At 53.0% G+C, this 14,219-nt stretch overlaps 3 protein-coding genes across 3 annotated transcripts; 2 read left to right on the forward strand and 1 right to left on the reverse strand.

Moving 5' to 3' along the window:
- Positions 1 to 2,314: 2,314 nt before the first annotated feature.
- On the forward strand, positions 2,315 to 5,468 carry T069G_08230 (rhoGAP domain-containing protein; the record flags this gene model as incomplete). Its single annotated transcript, XM_056175440.1, has 5 exons — positions 2,315 to 2,468; positions 2,868 to 3,023; positions 3,082 to 4,254; positions 4,315 to 5,114; positions 5,166 to 5,468. 5 exons carry the CDS (start codon positions 2,315 to 2,317, stop codon positions 5,466 to 5,468), a joined length of 2,586 nt encoding a protein of 861 aa, XP_056026389.1.
- Positions 5,469 to 6,066: 598 nt separating this feature from the next.
- Positions 6,067 to 8,170, reverse strand: T069G_08231 (alg9-like mannosyltransferase family domain-containing protein; the record flags this gene model as incomplete). The annotated part of the gene is made up of 4 exons (XM_056175441.1): positions 6,067 to 6,732; positions 6,793 to 7,527; positions 7,606 to 7,836; positions 7,967 to 8,170. The coding sequence occupies 4 exons, from the start codon at positions 8,168 to 8,170 to the stop codon at positions 6,067 to 6,069; spliced, it is 1,836 nt and encodes a 611-aa protein (XP_056026390.1).
- A 1,723-nt stretch (positions 8,171 to 9,893) lies between these two features.
- T069G_08232 (aminotransferase class-III domain-containing protein) lies at positions 9,894 to 11,411 on the forward strand (the record flags this gene model as incomplete). The annotated part of the gene is made up of 3 exons (XM_056175442.1): positions 9,894 to 10,352; positions 10,449 to 11,150; positions 11,274 to 11,411. 3 exons carry the CDS (start codon positions 9,894 to 9,896, stop codon positions 11,409 to 11,411), a joined length of 1,299 nt encoding a protein of 432 aa, XP_056026391.1.
- Between the last annotated feature and the right edge of the window lie 2,808 nt (positions 11,412 to 14,219).

Genomic DNA, 14,219 nt, shown 5'->3' on the forward strand with positions numbered 1-14,219 from the left:
TGATTTTTGCCTTGATCTACCGTAAAATAACCACACACAAGGGTTGATAAGAAAGTCCGTATTGCATTGCTACCTCAAGTGTTGGACTGCAGTCATCGTGAGCCTCGAAAAGCCGAGCCCAAGCGTGGCTATGCTCGGTGTTGGTTTGCTCTTTGTAATGCGGGCAAAACAGACACAAGGGCTTACCTGTACAAGTATCTACTGGCTCTGACAGGACCGAGACGACTTCACGATGATGATATACGGAGTCACTGACAATGTCTCTATTCTCTATTCTCCATAGCCCTTGTTCACAATTCACAACCTACTGGTTCGGGCCATGTTCGATACGACGCCAGTCAGCCTGGCCCCCTTGACCTGCCCAAGCCACAACGGCATCGTGAGGGCGCCTTGGCATAAGCCTGGCGGCGATTTGATGGGATTTGGAAGTCGATGATGCGCCTGTCGCGTCGGGAGTAAACAAATACGAGAGCAGTCCGTGAACGCCTGGGAAGCTAGTCGTTTGATAGTGCTAATTGACGCGTATATGCAGGAATAAAGTTAATTGAGCAAAAAAGATGCTTGTTAGGAGTTAGGCCAGGTGAGAGCAGAGAGAAGCTGGATGGAGAAGGGACGGATTGGATCAGCAATTGACTAGCACGGACAGGCTATGCTAAAAAAAGACACAAGATGGAGTAGTATTAATCAATCCATCCTGGGCCTTTGGTGATGATGATGCCCTTGATTTGTACATACATGTGCTCTCCATCTAGGCTGTTATACGAAGTACTCCTACCAGGACGAGTAAGACCAACTTGAAAATGCACCAGCTTACAGTTAGTAGGTTCCATGCTGTTACAGGCTCCCTCGCCCGTTCTGTACTGTAGGACTTGCGCAAGGCTGCAGCAGCACAAACATCCATGTCATCATCCCCCTCGCTCGCTCGCTTGCTGCAAGCTGATGATAATGATCCAGCTGCCGACTAAAGTAGCTCTTTTCCTGGAACAGCCAAACAGCTCAAATCAAACCACAGACACCGTCACGGGTCCCAGCTGAAAAGGATCAGGCGTGTCTCTAGCTGGCCCCCTCCAAGAGTCCAAGAGCTCTCCCTCACCCGTTTTTTGCAGGGATCGTGGCCTTGTTTGCGCAGCCTTTGGAGATCCAGGCGCCGATCATCCCAGAGCGAAACATGCTGGCCGCCAACGTCATTCGCCATTATGCCAACCCCTCGTTCGGCCGTGCACCGCCTCATTCTTTTTCCCCTGGCATGTTTTGGAGTCTGTCAGTGGTGCATCGTATCAGGTTGTTAGAGTAGAGGCGGAGGGGCTGGTCGGAAAAAGTCGAGATGCTTGCTGCAAGTGCCCTGTAGCCTGTAGATTTGGGCACTGACTGTGCTGTGCGCAAGCACCTGCCACTGCAGCTTGTACATGTTTGTAGCTCCGCGTCCCGCCAGCCGTGCAGCAGACGCAGGTAGCGGTACCTCGAACCCCCCCCTCCACACCGGTCCCTGGGCTCCTGTGTTTCACCCAAGCCTGCTGTCGCCGCCAGTCATCAGCACGCTCAGCACGCAGGCAGTGGCTCCAGCTAAGCCCGCGCCACAGGAGTGCTTGCAGCCCCATGTACCGGTACCGAGCAACGTTCCCCCTCTCCAGCCATCTCCACGAACCATTGGCCCTGGAGCTGCAAGAATACGACCACGCTACCTAGAGGTACGCCGGTGCTGTGCCACCCGCCACCAAAAACCTCAGACAGCGACAAAGTGCAACACCACAGCCAAACGCCGTGTCACCTCCTTCATCCCCGTATCTTGATCCTCACCTCTTCTTCCTCTCTCCGGCTTCTCGCTCCTCTGCTCCTCTCCCCGGAATCGCCTCCCTCATGTCTCTATCCCGTCGGGGCACCTGGCCGCTAGTTCACCCTCACCCTTGGATCGCCCGCTCTCCAGCCCGCCTCCCTGCTCGGCGAAGCGAATAGCTGCGAAGGCTAGACGGTCGAGACAAGTCTTGGAGACGCTGTTCTTTTGCATCCTCTCATCCTCTCATCCTCCCGCCTTTCCGCTCCGATTGCGCTGCCCGCCTGGAGATCGTCGACATTCGTTTCCTTCGCGGGCCTCGATCCGACACCTGCTGCGCTGCCTGGTTGCTTTGGCTTTGCCTTGCACTCTCGCTTTTGCCGCCCCTCGCTCGCTCTCCTTCGGGAGCCGCATCGCTCGTTGCGCCCCCCCTCCCGCCAGGGCAATCCGAAGCCTCGTCGAGACGCTCTGCCCATTGAATCTTGACTCTGGCCGCGCTGCCTCTTTCTAGTCCGCCGGTCCTCCGTGCGCCCGCCGCCTGCCATGACGTCTAGCAATCCGAATGCGCACCAGGGCAGCCCGCCTCCGCAGCCTGCGCTGCCCAACACGCCCGCGTCGCCGCCGAACAAACGCGATCTCAAGTCGTGGTGGAAGAACTTCAAGCTGCCCACCAAGCACCAGGAATCGTCTCCGCAGGGTACGCTCTCAACCTCAACCTCCAGTACCTCCCCTCCCGCCGGTCCCTGTGCATTCATCCGCAGACACCTTGCCTCGCTTAGGACGCTCTGGTCGCTATTCAGGTCTTCTGGTATCGATTTCAATTTGCTCGGTTCCTTTGTGTGCTGCATAGGCCTGCTGATGCCAGGGACTTTGGTCGCAATATAAATTCTCGTTGGATAGTCTCACCTATTGAGGCAGCGTGTCAAGCGATGCAGATCCTTCGCCCATGTATTGCCTTCTTCCTCCGTCTTTTCAACCCCACTGTCCCTTGGCTACCTCTCCCCCCAAAACGAAGGGAAGAAAAGAAGGAGAGACAACCGTATCAGTTTTTCTTTTTGGTCGTATTGACATGTGCAACTAATGCCATGGATTTTAGAAAACCGCGGCCCGGGCATTTTTGGAGTCCCTCTCCGACAGAGTATAACATACGCAAACGTTGCCATCTCTCTTGTTGACGAGAATGGCAAAAGCTACATCTATGGCTACGTTCCCATTGTCGTCGCCAAGTGTGGCGTCTTCTTGAAAGAAAAAGGTACGTCGGATGGAAGAACAGAAATGACCTCTATTCCGCTACTAACAATTCGAACCAGCTACCGGTGTTGAAGGCATCTTTCGATTGAATGGGTCTGAGAAACGAATCAAGGAGCTCAAGACGATATTCGATTCGCCTGATCGATATGGCAAGGGACTCGTCTGGGACGGATACACCGTCCACGATGCCGCCACCGTACTCCGAAGATATCTCAACGACTTGCCCGAGCCTGTAGTGCCTCTAGATCTGTACGAGAAATTCCGCGATCCCCTTCGAGGGGCTACAAAGCAGGCAGTCGGCGATACAGACGGTCCTCAATTCGTTGAAAACTTTGACGAGAGGGGAGCCATCATCAAGTACCAAAAGGTAATTACCGAATTGCCCCCGCTTAACAAACAGCTGCTTCTTTACATCCTGGATCTACTGGCTGTCTTTGCTGCCAAATCCGACGAGAACCGCATGAACTCTCAGAACTTGGCGGCCATTTTTCAACCCGGCATGCTGTCTCACCCCTCTCATGCAATGGCTCCGGAGGAGTACCGCCTGAACCAATGTGTCATCATCTTCCTCATTGAGAACCAAGACCATTTCCTTATTGGTATGCAAGGCACTGAGGCAGATGAGACAACGATGCAGCAGGTGGCCTCCGGGCCTTCCAACGGACCCCGTACGCCAAACCCGGATAGGAGCTCGGGCCTGGGGAGAACGGCCTCCAACGCCAGTGCCGGCGCTGAGAACGTTCGAAAGGATGGCATGATTCGACGGAACCGATCTGTCTCCTCCAGACATTCAAGGGTCGACGGCGCAGCCACTCCTAACAGTCCGGCCCTGGCAGCAACGCCCACTGGCGGTGGTTTAGCTAGGAGCAACACCGTGCCATCCAAGAAATCTCCAGCTTTGGTAGGGGGAAAGTTCAAGAAGACTGAGAGCCCTGCTCGCGCGCCGCATTCCCCGGCATTAGAACCCTTGACACCAGCTCACCCACCTGCGGAGACCAAGCTGGAGGTACCCCCACGATCTTCCACGCCGAACGAAATACATAGGACGTTTGATGAAATGCATCTTTCCCCAGATCGTTTGTTATCACCTGGTAGGAGCCAGGAGAGATTGCTGGACTCGCACGAACCCTCCACGCCATCGAAACATCACCATCAGAATCTACAGAAGCTGGAACAACTGTTCCACAACGATAAACGGCAGCCGAACAAGCTGAAAAAGAAGCGGATACCAGGTAGCATGAGCATCAGTGCCCAGAGCTCGGTTACGTCGCTCCCGCATTCTGCCTCGCCAGGTACAGAATCTGGGAACCCCTTGGAAGCGGCACCGGCTTTTGCACAGCCCGTAGCACAGCCTCAGTTCCGCACGACTGCCATTCCTCATTCAGTGCCCCAGCCGTCGCCTTTTGCTTCGGCGCCCTCTGTGGAGACTCAAAAGCAACCGGATTTACATCACCAGCACTCGACCCCTGTGATTCACCAGAATCACGCTGATCACCACCACAATCACTCAGTTTCTCATTATCAAGAGCAGCTGCGACCTGAGGATATCTCACGGGGGAAGAAGTCCCCCCCTGCTTCGGTTAACTCATCTTTCAACGACGGCTCGGACTTTGAACAAGTAGCTCACGAGACCCCATTGCCAGCAATTGTCGAGACGGCCGATAAAGAAAAGAAGAGCCGATGGAGATTGTCGAGGCCCACCAAGAAAGATGACTCTGCAAGTGGACCGGGCAGTCCCAGGGCATCGCCACCGCAGTTTAACATAGGCTCAAACAATAACGCAGATATTAGCACCACCTCGATTGGAAGCGCCATTGCTATGCCCCGCAAGAGTTTTACTGGCGAAAGCTCAGAGCATCTACCCAGTGGCAGTGATCGCGCGTACACGTACGAAAGCTCCCGGGATGATGATAAGGACGCAAAAGGCCCGATTGGTTGGATAAAGCACAAGTATCGAGAGGCCAAAGAGAATGCCGACCAGAAGCGAACCAAGTCTCCGCCTCCTCCAGACCACCATCAAGGATTTGGCCCAAGTCTGATGGCGTCACGCGGCAAGAGCTTAGATATAAACCGAGACCTATCTCGAGAGGAAGTAAACTCTATTGGAAAGCCAGCTCAACAAGATGCTTTTAAAGATTTGCAGAAAGACAGGATAAATGCCCCACCAGAGGCGTACAGAAAGCTTGGCCAGACAGAGGCAGTTCAGAGAGAGCCCGCTCAGGGCATGACAATCCACAGGGTCATTAGCGATACGGAGAAGGCACCGGCAGAACCCATTGCTCAGAGGGGCGTAACACTCGTTGACGCCCCCATGGAAGAGGCTCCCGAGACGACCGCCCAACCGAAGACCCAGGTTCCAACGAATCCTCCCTCTGAGGCGGTGCCACCTGTGGAACAGTCATCGACATCTGCTGTAGATAAAGAGCAGGAGGGAAAACAAGCATAGTGACTTTGGTTGAAACGCTTTTTTTCCATGAGACGAGATGTATCTAGGATTACGAGGAGTTGGCGGGATGTTTTTTTTTTCTTCTCTTCTTCTACCACTCCCCTTTTTTTGTTCCAACTTTTTTCTCCTTTTTTAGAATTAACGAATTTCCTTTGTCGTCATGTATTCGATGGTTTGTTTTCACTGAGATGAAAGAGGAGAGAGTGGAAAAGGAACTTTTTGACGTCTTAAAAACATTGGTTGTATGTATGTGAGGAAGCATGTTGGAATTGGGAAACCACTTAGGTACGAAACTATTTAGTTTATGAGAGACATGTGTCGGTGTTGTGCCGTTGTGCAAATGTAAAAATGAGATGAGAGAAAACAAAATACAAGTGATAGATTCTAAACAAGTTGAGTTTTGTGCCAGAGGTGAATTATTGTGAGAATTTGTCAATTACTATATAGTATTCAGGTGAGAAGTAGGTAGATTATTATGCATATCTAAATATGTTGTATGATTTAGTCGCTCGCTATTTTACTCTCCTTCTCATGATGCCAGTACATTTCCAAAAACTGAACGAAATTAAACCCGTGAAATCGCGAATGAAGCCAGAACTCAAGCTTTTGCGCCAGATTCTCCGTAGACCCCCGTGTCCCAAACCATCATATAACCCGCCCTCCGCCAATCTTCGTTGGAAAACCCGTTGAAACCAGCCCATACAGGTGTAAGTTGCGATATACCCAGTCCTTTACCCTCAGGGGTATCCAGGAACTCGCGCAGCCAAGACTCCACGCCCTCGAAGCCGACAATGTACCGCGGAACGGGGACAACGGGGTTCTCTGGGGCGAAGAGCTCGTGGCGGAGGAACGGGACGGGGTTGTCGTAGAAGCGGTCGGCCTCGTCGCGGTAGAGGTCGCGCTCGGGGGTGTTTGGCTGAGTGTGCAATGGGGGCTCGCAGGTGAGTGCGTAGGCGGAGAGGCCTGGGTAGACGAGGTGGGAGCGCCAGGGGGTGGAGTGGCAGGGCATGAGGAAGAGGGCGAAGAGGTCTTCCTGAGTGCCGTTTGGGGGAGAGGCGTAATGAGTTGCGTGGGCGGAGTGAACGGCGGAAGGGTGGATGCGTTCGTATTGTTTCCGGAGGAATGATAGGACGGTGAGAGGGGCCGGTTGGTGGAGGAATGATAGGTAGCCGGCGAGGATGACGTTGACGCCCAGAGCAGTGAGGAGGAGAGGTTTGTTGCGAAGGCGAGCGCGGCGGACAGTGGGTGACTTGGTTCCGGAGGGCTGGGGCGCGGATATTTGGGCTGCGGAGGAGATGGAGGGGGGAGGACTTGTCTTGGGAACGGTGGTGAAGAAGGCCGCGGCTCGCGGGGCGGCGAGGACGCTGAGAGCCGGGAGCAGAGGGTAGATGAAGCGGACTTCCTTGTGTGAGATGAGAGAGAGCGCGACGACGGTGCTGAAGACGGTACAGGAGAGTGTCCTGAGGATATTGGCCTGATCGGTGGTCTTGGATGAAGGCTTGATAAGCGCCGGGAGGACAAAGGGCAAACTGGTGGTGCAGAGCAGAGGAATGCCCTGGAGGAGGTAATAGTGCCAGGGATTACGACCATAGAAGACGGCAAGCGACTTTGAAATGTTGAAATTGAGCCAGTTGTAAGGCGGAAAGGTCCAGAAGCCAAAGTAAAGACGATCAGCCGCAATGGAAAGGCCGACGACCAAGGAGCCGCACAGAATGGCCTCTCTGAAGAGAACCAGGACGGAAGAGAAACTCAGTGGAGAGTTGCCCTGCAGCGTGATCCTCGTCAGGGCAATGAAGACAATGGTGAGCCAGATGAGGACATTGGTAGGACGCAGGACGACGGCAAAGGCAGCGAGGCAGAGTGAGGCGCGGAGGCGCCAGAGCTTGCCGCGCAGGACGTTGAAGGGATTCGAGTTCTCCTTAATGGAATAGGGGGCGACGCCGACGAGTTGCCAGGGCCAGTAGGACAGGGCCATGACGGTGAGGGTTGTCTCTAGGGAGTTGGAAAATGTTCTGGTGGAACAGTACCATTGCCATGGATTGAGGAGTTGCATGAAGAGCTGTGTGAGATGTGAGTATGGGTGTGAGTATGAGTGTGAGGCTCGGGGATGATTCAGGGGGTGAAAAGTGAAACTTACAGCAAAGAAGGACACATTGCTGTCAGAGCCGTAGACATTGGCGGCGAGGTGCCAGGTGTACCAGTCACCCAGAGCGGCAATGAAGGCCTGCAGGATACGGGGAGCGGCAATGACAATGGCAGAGCGGATGGCGTTTCCTGGGGGGAAGACGGCGGAGAGGCGATCTGCGGCCATGTAGGCGCCTGAGAAGAGGAGAGGATGGAGAGAGGATCTCAGTTGATAATGCCATTCCTACAGAGTTGAAGAGAGTCGTCAGCTGGAATAATTAAAAAGTATGAAGCTTCTAATTGATCTAAAGCTAATGTGCATATCCAATTGATGATTTATGAGCATCTATGGATGGATATAAAAGACAACATACCCATGTGAGCCACGCGCCGCTGTTGGCCCCAAAGGCGAGGCGCCAAGCCGGCTCCAGAGCCTGGAAGAACTCATCGGGCTGGAAGAAGGTGGCGAGATACCAGGCATTGACGAGGCGGATGATGAATATATCCCGAAGGGGCACCGGGGAGAGGCGCGGCTTGGCCTTGAACGAGGCCGATGGAGCGCGTCTGTGGCCGGCCATGATATCGGGTGAGCTCACTGAGGATTTGGCCAGTTGTGTGTTAGTGGTTGATTTGGAGGTTCCACTGGGGGAGAAAAGGGTGGTGGACGGGCGGGTTTACAGGGTTTACAGGGGGCGCTAGAGGGCGATTGGTGGCCTAAGCTGCCTGTGTGGTTTGGGTAGGGAGCAGCTATTGGATTCATGCCATTAATGAATCAACCGATCAATCCATCAATGGGAGCAGTGGAATTTACAATTGATGGCATTTATTATTTCTTTTACTTGTGTTCTCATCATGGATCAAGTACTAATCGTATAATCATACCTTGCGGTCAATACCTTACCAATGCCACGGGGATGGGCTTCACTCATAGCTACCTACAGCTGTACCGTGTATCATGTGCACCTTGATAGCATTCAGACATCAGTTGAGACTCAGTGATGAAGCACCGTCGAGCATCACGGCACATGGATTATCCGCCATGGATTTATCTATTACCCGTTTCTATCAACACCGCTGAACTTACAAACGCATCAATACTTCACCTTATCTGTTACCGACAGATCAGCAGCAGCATCATCGCATCCCCCTGCAGCAAGCATTACATCATCTCACCTGAGCTTGTGATTGTACCATTCCACGATTCAATCAATCAATCACACTTCGAGTTTGCTTGCCAATGCACGGTACGTAATACTGCCACGGCTATTGGCTGGACACCGCTCTTGACACGCCTTTGCCCCCACTTTTATTGCGGCAACCTGAAATCATGGCCAAACTGTGACTGTGGGTTTCCCTTGGATTTGCTTGTCCAATCGATGACTCTAGGAATATCCAGGACATCAAGAGAATCACCAACAAATCACTGCTAATTGCTCTTCACAGAGGTAAGCATACCGAAGGGATGAGCTATCCAGGTAACTTCCGCCTGTCCGTCTGATGTATGCTTATTTGGTTCCAGCTTCAATCCAATCCCTGCAACCCGTTCATTCTCCGGATCCTCGGCCAGCCAGCCAACCCACACACTAATAGCCCATCTCGATGCCCCTCCATCCGCTGGGTTAACTTGCTGATTAGGGGTCCAAAACTACGGAATGCCGAAGCCAGCCGGCCGCTCTCGTCTCGTGGGCCATCCGAATCCTGCGAGCCTCGTCCTCCGGTTCGGCGCCACGGCGTTGGTTTGGCGCAACATGTTCCGCATCTCCACCCGCTTTCTACTCCCACTTGCACTTAGGGGTATAGCGGCGGCGTATCTCGTCTCCAATGCCTGGATCTGGGTCGAGTAGTTGACACATTGATTCCACGCTTCTTTTCTCGACTGGGCTGCTTGTGCCTAGAATTGCCTTGCCCGGTCAGGTGGTCTCCGACGCCTGTAGGTGGGTTTCGCCAAACACAAAACTTTATATACCCACTCCGTATCTTTGATCGGCTCCGACTCACAGCTTCTTTTTTTTTTTTCTCTTCTTCTTTTCTTTCCATAGCAATCGCGTTAATTTCATCATCATCCCCTCCCTTAGCCGGTATGTCCATTGTACAGCAGCTCCGAATCACGGCTTCCCTTTCCCAGCCTTATCTCTGCCCCTCCCCCCTCCTGCATCGGCTTATCGTCGATACCCTTTTCTTCCGACATCTGACACCACCTTTGCATCTATTCCATCTTGCTGTTGGTTCGTCATTGACTAATGCCCCGGACCTAGACCTAGACCTATTCTCCCTAGATACAACATCAGCAATCTATTCACCATGGCGTCCGCTTCCCGCTTCCACGCCGCATCCACCGATGCTGCCATCGCCGCCGAGAACGAGTTCGCCGCCCACAACTACCACCCTCTGCCCGTAGTCTTCTCCAAGGCCCAGGGCGTCAACGTCTGGGATCCCGAGGGCAAGCAGTACCTCGACTTCTTGTCCGCCTACAGTGCCGTCAACCAGGGTCACTGCCACCCGGAGCTCGTCAAGGCTCTTGTTGACCAGGCCTCCCGTCTGACGCTGAGCTCCCGAGCCTTCTACAACGATGTGTTCCCCAAGTGGGCCGAGAAGGTCCGCAACGTCTTCGGCTACGACATGGTGCTGCCCATGAACACCGGCGCTGAGGCTACCGAGACGGCCATCAAGATTGCCCGCAAGTGGGCTTACAAGGTCAAGGGCGTTGAGCAGGGCAAGGCACTGGTCTTTTGCGTTGCCGAGAACTTCCACGGCCGAACCGTAAGTGTGCCAGCCTATTTTGGGCAAAATGGACTGATTCTCTTGGATCAGTACTTGAAACGCAGCTCAAAAGATGGTAACTAACATTCTCTCCAGATGACCGCCATTACCTTGTCTACCGACCCCGAATCCAAGGACAACTACGGCCCCTACGTCCCCAACATTGGCGCCACCTCTCCCTCCACCGGCAAGCCTATCCGTTACAACAACGTGGCCGACCTGGAGGAGGTTCTGGAGGCACATGGCAAGGACACCGCCGCTTTCATTGTTGAGCCCATCCAGGGTGAGGCCGGTGTTGTTGTCCCCGACGAAGACTACCTGACCAAGGTTCACGCTCTCTGCAAGAAGCACAACGTCCTCCTCATCTGCGACGAGATTCAGACCGGCATTGGCCGTACCGGTCGACTGCTCTGCTCCGAGTGGGCCGGCATCAAGCCCGACATGGTCACTCTCGGCAAGGCCATCTCCGGAGGCATGTACCCCGTCAGTGCCGTCCTTAGCAGCAAGGAGATTATGCTGGTTGTTGAGCCCGGAACTCACGGCTCGACCTACGGCGGTAACCCCCTGGGCTGTGCCGTTTCCATTCGAGCTCTGGAGATCCTCGAGGAGGAGAACATGACTGCCAACGCTGAGCGTCTGGGCAACATCTTCCGCGATGGCGTGGCCGCCCTCAAGTCGCCCATTATCAAGACGATCCGCGGCAAGGGTCTCTTGAACGCTGTTGTCATTGACGAGTCGGCTGCTTCTGGCCGAACTGCGTGGGATCTCTGTCTCCTGCTGAAGAGCAAGGGCCTTTTGGTAAGTCCTATGTCTGCCTATCAGGCATCTCTGCGTTTTTATCACGGCTGCCTTATTCTGCCTCGTGTCCCTATCATCATTACCCCTCATTCTTCTGCAATTCCTTTGCTAACGACCCTCTAGGCCAAGCCAACGCACGGAGACATCATCCGCTTCGCACCTCCTCTCGTCATCACCGAGGAGGAGCTCAACAAGGGCCTTGGCATCATTGCCGAGGCCCTGAAGGAGCTTCCCACTGCCCCTCAAACCAACGGCCACTAAATATGATATTTGACGACTGCTTCCTCTAGCAGTCTGAAAAAGATGGTGGTGGTGGTGTAGGGCTTGACGGCGTACCGTCCTACGAGAAGTAGACGCAGCTGCCTCGTGAGCGCGAGCTCCGGGAATTATGAGGGCGACCCACGCGGAAAGAGAGACGAAAGAATTTCCTTTTTGATTTAACACGTCAAACATATAAGATACCCAAGGGATAGCCAGGACCGGTCATGAAGCAGCATAGGAACGGGAGCATATTTGGATTTGTTTTGGGACTCTGTCTCTCCTTTTTGGGGGGTATATTTTTCTTTCTTTTTTATTAGCATCATTTGGTTCCGGAAGCGGTTTTTCCCTGATAAATAGTCAGGTCGGACAGAATGCCATTGTCCGCGGCGCAAAATGGTTCTTTTTTGGTAGTGTGTAGCATACCTGTTAGAAATGCAGGAGGACGACGAAATGAGATGACATTTGAAGCAAAACTGGGCCAAGGCAGAAGTCTATTTTACAACCCGACGTGAATGTCCGCATCTACTAGCCGCATGTCTATTCGGGACAGGCTTGTCAATGATTTCTATCACTACTAACCTACTAGGTACGTGTCAGGTCTGTCAAACTTTGTATCTCGTCTAGCGGTCACTTGCATTTCAAGCGGAGAAGCCTGGCCTTTCAACACCACGAATCCACGCATCTACATACTTCCACAACTACCTTCCGCTACTGGTTGGAGCGGCTCAAACGGCATCCGGTCTGCATATTCCGCCCCTCATCCCATTCGTGTTTCTGTACGACGAGAAGTCAAAGACCACTTGGCTTGGCTGACAAGGTAATTGTTGTACGCCCCCCTCTAATCGCCGGCGTATTTTTCGAAAGAGCAGGCATTCGTGCATTAACGCGGTGGCCTGGCAAGCGGAGGACAGAAAACCCAAGTCTGAGAAGATTTCGAACATCCTCGAGTTAAATCATACGCCTACAGAGGGAGTAGCTACTATAATTACATTTCCCTAATAACTGCTACTATATGTATATCTCTTAGAGAACCGCTACTATATGTATATTACTCTAGTAACTGCTATTCTATTTATGTAGTAAATTGGAGCGTTAGCTGAATTGAGTTCCCCTACAAAAGTACTGTCGATGAGTTAACCACTACTAAGGTAAGTGCTCATATTACTGAATGCATGTACGTATTCATTTGGCACTCTTGCTTTTTCTGACCTTCGCTTGCTGGCCGTGCCCTATCTGTGTACAGTACTCAAGACTATTGACTATTGAGCTGTAACATATATGCAAGGACACTCTAGGTCACGTAAGTGGCAGAAGCGCGTGTGGTTCACAGCATTAAAAGGTCCAACTCGGGAAAAAAGCCGAGACATGACCGATAAGCAAAATGTCTTTTTTTTTTTTCGCTCCCCGAGATGGATATACTCGTTATCTCGGAGGGCGTTTCGGGCGCCACAACAAGGCAAGGGAAAAGGAAGGGTGTGCTGAGTCTAGATTCAGGCCATGGCCAATGGGATGGCAGGCTCGGTGCCTAGAGGAGTAATTCGGGATGGGTTTAGCCAAGGCAGCGTTATGCAGGAGATATGGGGTTTGAAAGCGGGGGATAAGAGTGTGTATGCAAGGCTTGTAAGGGGCGTGTGTGTGAGTGTGAGTGTGTTAGTGAGCCGAAGTGTGTGATGAGCTGTGTGATAGTGTTTGTGCTAGATATGCAGGACTAGACGGGGTGAGTAATACAACAAGTATGGCGAAAAGGAAAGGGGAGGGTCGCATTATCTTTTCAGGTACTGATATTGATTGATGAACGGGTAGAGTCACAGTTTTGGAGGAGCGAATGTGTGTGTGCGCGTTAAGGATTCGATGTGATAGGTTCATGGCGATGGTGTTGTAGCGTTGGATGCCTGGATTATGGAGTAGTAGAACTGCTAGGCTGGACGGGGGGGAACACTGCCATCTGTCTATAATGCCTCGCCTGCCTGGGGATTATAGGAAAACAACGTGTCTATTGGATTAGAATAGCCATCTTGTCAATTTGGCGCCTTGTCGCCGCAAGGTCTTTACCCGCGGGATTGAGGGTGGCGATGAGGAAAGATGCGTTTCCTCCGTACAAGAGGCTCAATGTCGTATTCTCAGAGGCCTACGGAGAGTAGAATCCATGTCAACTTGGTCAGCATGCATGAGACAAGCAACAAGGTAGGGCAGACTGAAAAGGCCCAATTCGGCAAGCCTGGTCTATCATCTTGACTTTTTCCAGAGCCATGATTTCAGCGTCATGGGGTAAATTCCGACAAGCCGACTAGCGGGTGAATTTGCAGATCTTGTGTTTTTCTCACTGATGTCATGATGCGCGGTGTAGCTTCAAGTTGGGGCTTCTCCTCATGAAAGGGACTTCGGGTGCTTGGGACGTGGTTCGCCATGATAGGACGTGAGAACGGCTTGTGTTGCCGTCTGTCCTGCTGTGGCTCATGTCTAGCTGAGGCCGTCGTGATCGATCGATGCAGCACCTTATGCAGGGCGGGCTGTTTCGACGGTCCTGTAATCTAGAAGCCGGGCCCCCAGCTCTTAGAGATTAAGGTAAACTGACAGCCCAGTCCACGATTGCCTCGATGTTAGCGCAGTGCTGTGCCGAGCCAAACAGGGAACAAGCTCGGCTTGATTCTCAGCTCCTCCTCACGTCGATCCATGGCCCCCTCCCACGAGAAATACAGCCAAAGCCGGCGCATCGGTCTAAGTCAGAGCCAGCCAGCCAGCCAGCCGCATGGGACACGACATGTCACTACAAACCAGGACTGAAAACCGCGAAGCCGCCTCAAGCCG

The sequence above is a fragment of the Trichoderma breve genome, chromosome 5, assembly GCF_028502605.1.
Source record: "Trichoderma breve strain T069 chromosome 5, whole genome shotgun sequence".
In the NCBI taxonomy this organism is placed as follows: Eukaryota; Fungi; Ascomycota; class Sordariomycetes; order Hypocreales; family Hypocreaceae; genus Trichoderma; species Trichoderma breve.